The following is a 9940-nucleotide window of genomic DNA, read 5'->3' as shown; positions in this document are numbered from 1 at the left end:
AGGAACCTCCTCGGAGCGCCGCCAGTTGCGTCCCCGCTAGTGACCCCCTCCCCAGTGTCAGGGAGGGGGCTAAGCTGACCGCTGCGGCTCCGCAGCTTGGGCCTCTGCGGCAGTGACCGTGGCTAAGAGGTGTGTCCCACGCCCCCAACCCCACCACTCAGTCCCATCCCCGTGTACCTAGGGCCAGCCCCAAATACTTCTCTAGGTCTCTTGCGCTCCCCGGGGACGTCTTCCTCCTCTTTTTCAAGATATAGGCGCTCACTGCACTGCCACTTCTCCCCATGGGGGAAACTGCTCCGACTCCCATCGCGTGCAGTCATCCTGTTTCTAGCCCCAACAGCCCACTCTCGCTTCCACATGTTGCTTCCCGCCTCCCAACCATTTCCCACTCCCCCGGGCTTCTCCATCCCCGCATCTCTCCGCGCATCTTTGCCAGTCAGTGGCAGCCAAATGGGATGCTCTGGGTACCCAGAGTCTCAGGAGCTCAATAGCCATCCGTCCTCGTTTTGCTTCTTTCCCCCCCACGCCCCAGGGGGTCTTTTTCCTACCTTTATACTGGAGAACACCACTGGTGTTCTGGGCGATGATGAGGTCTTTAGACCCCTCTCTGGAGCGACCACCGGACACTGCAATAGACGTGGTGCTGGGCTCGGCTCCGTACGGGACTTTGGAGTCGGCTCAGGGCAGGACTCTATGGCTGGTTCTGGGGCTGGTTCTAGGACCGGCTTGGGGGCCGGATCTGTGGCTGGTACTGGGGTCGGCTCAGAGGCCGGTTCTGTGGCTGGTTCTGTGGCTGGTTCCGGAGCCGGTTCGGGGGCCGGCTCCGTGGCTGGTTCTGAGATCGGTTCTTTGTCGAGTTCTGTGGCTGGTTCTGGAGCCAGCCCTGGGGCCGGTTCTGTATCGGGTTCTGAGACCGTTTCTGTGTCGAATTCTGTGGCTGGTTCTGGGGTCGCCTTCGGACAGTGTTCTGGAGCAGGCTCTGGACCAAACTGTGGTGCCGGTTCTGGCGAAGGCGCATGGAGCAGCGCAGGAGCCCGCGGCCGTGACAGCGGCGGCCGCGGCGGCGGCCACGGCGGCGGTGGCTCTGGAGACTCCGCGGGCTGCTCTCCATCCTGAGGCGGGGCAGTGCGGTCCATGGCCGCACACCGCCTCAGGTCTGGGCAGCTTGCGCCCCTGAGCTTGGAGGGCTAAAGTACCCTCGGGCGCCCCGCCCACTCCTGTTCGAAGACCCCTTGCAGGGTGCCAAACTTTCCCCCGCCCCGCTCCATGGCTGGCTCCGCTCTGAGGTCTAAACCAGGGGCGCTCGGCGTCTCCCAGTGCTGGAACACGCCCCTCGGTGAGCGCACACCTCTTCGTAAGCAGCCACGGGCCCGATGGGCGGGAAGCAGAGGGGCTTGCGAACGCGGACTGGACAGAGGGCTTGATGACCTCCTAGCGACGTGCGGGAGGGAGGGGGGGGGAGACAAAAAAGGGGAGGGGGGAGTGGAACGGCGGGGGGGGGGCCTGTTGGAGCCCAGCCGTTTAACCCTTTGGTGACGTGAATGCAAAAAATTAAAAAAAACACACACACACAAAACCCAGAGGAGAACTTGAGGGTCTTTGCAACCCCCCAACCACTCAGCTGTGAGCTGCGGCTCCTAACAGCTTTGCATCCTGTGTCTGCTCTCTCACCTCAGCAGCAGGTGAGCCTAGCCTCGGACGAACCTCCTGCCCCCATCTCCAAGCCTCTGTGGGCAAGTAATCCTCTTTTCTAACCCGGGGAAAGAAATTAAGCGGTATGGGGTTGGGGTATATGCGGTTTTCGCGCGCGCGCGTGTGTTCGGTCCTTAAGATTGAAGTACAATTTGCCCCCCGCCTCAGTTTTTGCATTTTTGAGCTTCGCCAGATCTGAGGGGTTTGCCGTTGGGTACAGGGCTTGGGATGCTTCGGGAAAGGTGTGTAATGAGAAAGGGCTGGAGCCCTGGCTTTCCGCAGCCTGCAGATGTAGCCCCTAGAGCAAGGCAAGAGTTCCCCGGGAAGCGGCGGCTAGGCTGCGCGCTCCGGAGAGACCGCTGCCGTGGTCTCCGTGGCGATTCGGGAGTCTGCCTCGCTCGCCCTGGCCATGGGAGACTGCCTACTGCTTTTAGCTGGACTTCCCAGGCATCAGCAGGACTTTTTACAGAACTTGTTAATGTGTGTGTGTGTGTGTGTGTGTGTGTGTGTGTGTGTGTGTACCTTGTGTTCGGAGAAATTCACTGCACCACCCACACCTTTTTCACCTCCTGATAGCTCAATAGCACTCTGACGTTAGGGATGGAAGATTCTCTTGAGAGGAGTACAGCCGGTCCCTGCCGCAGCACCCTTCCCACCTCATCGAGAGACTTTAGATCTCTCGACTGTTAGTCATGTACACATACATACAGACCATCATCTCAGTCAGACCTAGACTTCAGACACCCATATACTGCAAAATTGCAATTAAAAGTTGAGAAGCCCACCCGTTAAGCCACTGCTGTGTGGGGGATGGGGGAAGTACCTATAAACCTAATTTGAAATATGACAAGTGAATTTATCTCTGATACACATAATACTGCAGTTGTGGATGGCAGCCCTCCTTCTGCAGCCCCTCCTCTCACCCTCTCTTCCCAGACCATATCCTCCACTAATCCCTCTTCTTTTGACAAATGACACTGACCTACCCAGAATTTTCTAAAACCTGCCGCATTTTTGTGTTCCCTACACCACGTCCCAGCAGTAAATAATACAGCAGAAGACAGTCTCACCTAGCCCCCCACCTCCAAAGACCAGAATTTCTGATGAGATCTGCATTTCCCAGAACCTCACTGCTGCATCACAGCCTAAGCCCACCCTTCTGAAGAAGGGCTACACTCTTTGGCAGTTACTAAGCTAGCGTCAGGACCATCCCTAATGTGTGGGGCTAGGAAAACCCAAGGGAAGTGAGCCCTGTCTATCAAGTCTCTCATTGATGGCAGGCTGCTTTCCAGTAAATCCACACAAAGGGTTCATCTTTTTTTACCCTCCTTGGGCTTTTTCTCCTCTCTTACATCCCACATGTAAGGAGCCAAGCTGCTTTTAACCCTGAGTTCAGGACTGAAACATGCAGATGTCAGATCTGACAAGCCAGTATGCCTATGCTTGGAGCTCACTTCTCAGGCTTTGGTGAAATCTCTGTCCTTAGCAGGGGCTAATATCTTACATTTAAATCTTATTTTCACCAAACCCTGGCATATAATTAGAAGGGTTCAAGGTGGAGGAGTTACTGCTCAGGACGGCCTCTTGGGTTAGAGAGCAATAGGGTGGGGTTTGGCATAGATCGGGTGTCATCAAGCAGGACACCACCAGGGGACAAGTTGGAGCTATTGCTTCATGTATGTTCATTGATACTCTTGTCTATAATACTATACTTAATCACAAGGAGTCCAAAATTAATGATGTAAACTCTTGCTGCAAGGTCAGTTTGAGGGTGAATGCTAAAATAGTTGTTTGTGCATGATTTTTGCTCCATTAGGGTGGGTTATATACTGCCTGGATTTAATTATGATTAATTTAATTTTTAAGGCATTTCTCAGTACATCACAAGCTGCCTTATTGCTTTATGTTATAGTAAGGCTTAGCTTTGCTTTTTAGTCTCTCCTCAGCCCAACATTGAATACAATGCTTTACATGGGACCACCGTGTGTGTGTGTGGGGGGGGGTGAGGTTAAAATTCATTGGTGCCTGTCGTAGGGAGACATCGTTGCTGTATCTTATCTATACCTTCCTAGACACCATTGCTATATCTTATCTATACCTTCCTGTCCCCCATAGTCTGCTAGTCTCTTAACAGAGAAAGCTTTACTGAGATGCTTGTGTGTTTTCCTCAAAACATAATCTGGGCTGGAATTATAGTAAGGATTCAGAAGATGTCTGTTAAGTGGATGATTCATTGTAGGTTACCAGTTAGGGTGTCCTTTTTCCCCCTGCATTGCTTTTTAGCAGTATTTGATATTTCAAATGATTGATGATCTCTTAAGAGGTTCTTTTCTAATTGAACAATACTGATATAAAGGCCAAGAGCTGCATAAGAATAAGAACGATGACCATTTCCACAGAGGTTTGAGTGGAGTTGGTTCTGGATGTCCCAGGGCAGACATAGTCCCTAACGTGGGACTTTAGGGCATATTATATAAGTTACCTAATTGGGCTAGAGGAAGGATAGACCAGAAGAATGGGTTCAAATTTTTGAACACGTAATGTGCTACTTCATTCCCATGCCTCACATTTATCCTGATACCACCCAAAATAAAGCTCTTCCAAGCCTGCACATAGGTCCTTTGATTTCAGGCATGCTAGGAATTCTGGAGAGGTAAAGGAGAGAAAACTTGAGAAATGTGGCAAAATTAAAGCTTTTATTTCTCCTTTTTTTCCCATTTTTCTTTTCATTATTGAATGAGAGAGTGACACTGTAGAGCTAGAGTGCAAGCCCTTTTTTCCTTGATCAACAGCTTCAATTTCCCTCCCCTTCCCCCTTTAGAGCAATTTGGGAAAGAAATAGGTGCCTCTCTTGAGGCTCAGCAGCTGCCAACCTCCCCCATTCCTGCCACCCCGGCAATATGCGAAGCCAAAATAGCAACCTTTATAATATTCTACCAAATAAAATAGAGACGGGATGAAGAACAGCATTTACAGAGAAGGTAGAGGATTCCAACAATTAATTTAGATGGGATTAACATGCAAACCTGTTATCCTTTGCTTGCTCTAGTCTCCTACGATTTAATTGATATAGGAATGGGAGTTAAAAAGTTAATACCTTGCATTCATATAATGCCTTTTGAATTTTAAAGCACTTTCATATATATTATCTCACTTCAGCCTCACAAAAAACGTGTGAGGCAAAGCAAGTCTGGACTTCCATCCCACACTCCCACCCCCTAACCTTTTACAGATGAGAAAACACAAGTCCAGTGAGATTAAGTGATATGTCTTAGGTCACAAAGATAATTAATGTTGGAACAGACATTTAGAACTCGTGTCACTCAACTTCCAGCTGAGAGAGACCAGAGCTAGTCCTGAGTTGGGGGTTGCGAGACAGGGGCTGTATAAATCCTCTCTATTGCAAAGTGGGAAGTCTGCCTTAACGCCCTTCTATTTCTCAAGACTGTAAGAGGAGCAATGATTCTTACATTTTTACTTCGAGGTTTCTCAGCTCTCATTCTCCCTCTCTCTGGATGGTAGTTAATGATCTGTAACCAAGTTAACTATAGGAGGTCCCTGTTTAAAGGAACTTTTTGAATATGTATGTGATATAATAATCCACCCTGGGTGTACTCATTTTATTAGTTTTGTTTTTTATATTTTCTTGAAGGGAAGCACTCCACAGTGAAGATGTATTTCCTGCCCCTCTGAGGTATATACAGCCTTTTTAGGTGCCATGGGGAAGGAGAAGAGGGGGCAGAAATATTAGACATAGTCCCTTCCCTCAAGAATTATTAGAACTTGGTGGTTGAGATAAACCAAATAGAGGTGAAAAACAATCCAAACACAGATGTTAGTTTATGATGATGACACAACATTGAACTTGTGTGGGGGGGATGGGATTATGGGGACAAAGTGTAACAGTGTAGAAAGGAAATTGCAAAGGGAGTCAGGAAATCTGGCTTGACATTAAGTTGCTACCACTAAACTCAAAGACCTTATACAAATCACTTAATATTTTTGGGCCTTAAGTTTTCTCATCTGAAAAATGTGTGTGTGGGGGGGTAAAGTTGAACTTGATCAGCGAGTTTTAAAGTCTGTTTTAGCACAAAATATCAGTGATGCAGTGAGAGAATCAGGGAAAGCTTCTTAGAAGGGGGTGTATCTTGAAGTGGGTCTTAAAGAATGCAGTTAATGTGGATCTGCAAAGAGGAAGTGAAAGACGTTACAGACAAGGAAAGGAGCAAGAATTGCAAACTGGTAGTGAGACTATGCCAGGTTGATTGAGGTAAACGGATCATACCAAGGATTGATGAGAAGTAAGGTAAGAGCAGAGTAAATGGTAAGAAGAAGGGGAAATATAAAAGGCTTTGAATGCCAGACTGAAGGATTTGAAGATTTGATTTTAATGGTAATTGGGAGCCAATGAAGATTGTTTGAGTATGGTGATAACATAGTAGATCCAACCAGTGAGAAAATTATCCTTAATGGTATACTTGGTTCTAGAATCATCTACAAATCTACATTGTCTCCCTGGAGCTAGTATCTAGCTAATCCAGGGTCATTTGTGAAATCATGATTCTTTCTTGATTTTTGCTGCAACTTCTAGTTTTGAATTTGCATTGCCAGGACTGCTGGCCCAACCTGCTTAACCACCTGCCTATACATTTGGATTCAGTCCATAATGGGTCATTTGGCTTCCATGGACTCAACATGTTAATGGAATCCCTAATTTGAAATTCTAACTGATGATGAATGAACAGTGGAATGGAGGAGATGAGAGAAAGTTCTTAGGCAGGCTGGAGTGGGATGGTTGTAGACCTGAAAGCAGATTAAGGGATCGAGGACAATTTAGTCGGGGGGATAAGAAAATGGATCTTTGCAGAATCTTTGACTTACTATGGCTTAGATATGCGGGAAAGTTGTTGAGAAGCAGCCATCTAGTTCTGAACCGCCAAGGATCTAAACTGAACTCAGATTAATAAGAGAAAACAGATTGCTATAAGGCCACAGAGAAAGAAGTGATAGAATGTGGTATGACAGGACACAGGTGTGTGGGAGGAGGTAGGGTGGGGTAGGGGAGCATGTAGAGCTGATAGGATTTCTGAGGTGATGGTGTTCAGAAAGACTGAAAAAACTTCTGTCTTAGCACCCTCATGGTGTGATGTCAATAATGGAAGCAAGGAGACAACTGTAATACTTATTCTCAATATTTAAGTGTGTGTGTGTGTGTGTGTATGTGTGTGTGTGTCCTTTTTCAGAAGCACAAAATGATTATTTTAGTAAGAATTGTCCCCGCACAGGGCGCCTGGGTGGCTCAGAGGGTTAAGCCTCTGCCTTCGGCTCAGGTCATGATCTCAGGGTCTTGGGATCAAGCCCCGCATCGGGCTCTCTGTTCAGCAGGGAGCCTGCTTCCTCCTCTCTCTCTGCCTGCCTCTCTGCCTACTTGTGATCTCTGTCTGTCAAATAAATAAATAAAATCTTAAAAAAAAAAAAAGAATTGTCCCTGCACAAAATTACTTTACCACTTCTCCAGTCTCCACAAACACTTCTTTCTGGCACTAACCCCAGGTAGGGTAGGGAGCAGGGGAATGATGCATGAGGGAGAAACAGGTAGGGAAAGGAAATTTTTTTATTTTTTAAATTTTTATTATTTTTATAAACATATAATGTATTTTTATCCCCAGGGGTACAGGTCTGTGAATCGCCAGGTTTACACACTTCACAGCGCTCACCCAACACATACCCTCCCCAACGTCCTTAACCCCATCCCCCTTCTCCCAACCCCCCTCCCCCCAGCAACCCTCGGTTTGTTTTGTGAGATTAAGAGTCACTTACCGTTTGTCTCCCTCCCAATCCCAACTTGTTTCATTTATTCTTCTCCTACCCCCTTAACCCCCCCATGTTACATCTCCACTTCCTCATATCAGGAAGATCATATGATAGTTGTCTTTCTCTGATTGACTTATTTCACTAAGCATGATACCCTCTAGTTCCATCCACATCATCGCAAATGGCAAGAGTTCATTTCTTTTGATGGCTGCATAGTACTCCATTGTGTATATATACCACATCTTCTTTATCCATTCATCTGTTGATGGACATCTAGGTTCTTTCCATAGTTTGGCTATTGTAGACATTGCTGCTATAAACATTTGGGTGCACGTGCCCCTTCGGATCACTACGTTTGTATCTTTGGGGTAAATACCCAGTAGTGCAATTGCTGGGTCATAGGGTAGTTCTATTTTCAACATTTTGAAGAACCTCCATGCTGTTTTCTAGAGTGGTTGCACAAGCTTGCATTCCCACCAACAGTGTAGGAGGGTTCCCCTTTCTCCGCATCCTCGCCAGCATCTGTCATGGGAAAGGAAATTTAAAAAAAAAAAAAGGTTGACAGGGAGAACTCCTGTGATGAAAAGAGTTGAGGTGGAAGGTAACTTTCCTTTCCCCCAAAGAAGCACCTACTGTGTTCTCAGATACCCCATTTTTCTTCCCCTGTTTCTCCTTTACTGAGATTTAGCTCTAAATCTACAATTCATTGGCTCTCTGATAAGAGGGAATTTCAAGGAAGAGGCTTTACACAGTTCAAGTGACTTGCAAGGACAGGTGTCATATAACTCACTTGTATGAAGATTAAAGCATTTCCAGGACCTCCTTGTTATTATTTACCTTTTAGTTTTAAGTCCCTATCCTCTAGTTGTAATCTTTGGGGTCACCACCATTTCCGATAGGTCTTATTGCCTTTAACCACACTCCATATGCCAGAATGAGGCTGACTTCCCTATCCTTTCTCTAACTCAGCTTCACAGGTCTCTGCAATAAAAAAAGCCCTTTCCCAACAGGGCTTCAGAGCCTTAACATGACCCTAGGAGCAAAATTGCAGCTGTCTGACCATTGTTTCTACCCAAGATTTCTTGGGATTGTTTCATTCATTCATTCCACAGGTAATTATTGAACATCTACAATGTGCTAGGCCTTAGTTTGAATGCTGGGAATTCACCAGGAAATAGGACAGGCACCATCTCTACTCAAATAACATTTATAGGTAGGAGCTGGGAGAAATACAGACATTAAACAGACAAATGAATGTGTAAACAAATAATGTTTTAGATAATGATAAATGTGATGAAGAAAACAAAGCAGGATGTTGTGATAGAAACTGCCTAGAGGACTACTTTGGTCAATATATTTACTCATCTGTTTAATCCTATAACATATCCAAAATAGTTTGCAATTACTTCATCAACACTACTATCAACAAACCTACTGAAGTTCAATATTTTTACCCCACCAACTTTTGTTTTGGAAAGTTTTCAATCTTACAGAAAAGTTGCAAGAATAATACAGTGAACGCATATATTCTTCATTAATATTAACTAATTGTTAACATTTTGCCACATTTGCTTGATATCTATAATTCTTCTCTCTTTCTTTCTTTCTATCTCTCTCTGGTTGAACCATTTGAAAGTTAGTTGTAGACAGCATGACACTCCACCCATAAACATTTTAGCATCGCTCTCCTAAGAACGAAAACATTCTTGTATATACACAATATAATTATCACACTCAGAAGGTTTAACAACAATACATTAATATTATCTAGTATATAATACATATTAAATTTCTCCAGTTGTCCCAATTATGCTCCATATAACTTTTTAAAAATTTAGAGGGTAAAATCATAGATTGCATTTAGTTGTTCTTATCTCTTTAGTCTCCTTTAATCTAGAATAGTCCCCAGCTTCTATTTGTTTTTCTTGACGTTGACAATTTTAAAGTTTATGGGTGAGTTACTTTCAGAACTGACCCCCAGTTTGGTTTGTCTGATTGTGGAAGACATCTCCAAAGAAGCAGCTTTCAGCTGAGTCCTGAATGAAGAGAAGGATTCCGCCACGTGAAGATCTGGGGAGAGTGGTTCCAGGCAGAGAGGACAGCAAACACAAAGGCTGTGAGATGGGGAAAATCTTGTTATGTTTGAGGAAGAGAAAGTAGACCAGAGTGGCTGGAACCTAGAGATGCAGGGGCAGGGGTGGAGGAGAAGTATGAGATGAAGTATAAATAGGCGGGATTCAGATCATGATGAGTCATATAAGTCATGGGAGAGTTAGGATTTGATTCTAATTACAGTGGTAATCCACTAGGAGTTTTAAGCTATTTGGTGACATGATCTGATTTAAATTTTCTTTTTATTTCTAATTTTTTAACTATTTATGCAGTTTAAAGAACCAAAGAGTTATTTGTAACAGCTGTCACCCACCCCATTATC

General features: G+C 45.4%; 1 protein-coding gene across 1 annotated transcript in view; it reads right to left on the bottom strand.

Moving 5' to 3' along the window:
- DGKK (diacylglycerol kinase kappa) overlaps nucleotides 1–1136 on the bottom strand; it is a 166875-nt gene extending 165739 nt beyond the window's left edge. The window contains exon 1 of the mRNA XM_047715124.1: nucleotides 549–1136. Coding sequence (XP_047571080.1) covers nucleotides 549–1136 — 588 coding nt within the window. The remainder of the gene's footprint in view (nucleotides 1–548) is intronic.
- Nucleotides 1137–9940: the final 8804 nt, after the last annotated feature.

Source organism: Lutra lutra, chromosome X (assembly GCF_902655055.1).
Source record: "Lutra lutra chromosome X, mLutLut1.2, whole genome shotgun sequence".
NCBI lineage: Eukaryota > Metazoa > Chordata > Mammalia > Carnivora > Mustelidae > Lutra > Lutra lutra.
Note: the sequence above shows the minus strand (reverse complement) of the source record. Positions and strands in the feature narration are given on the sequence as shown.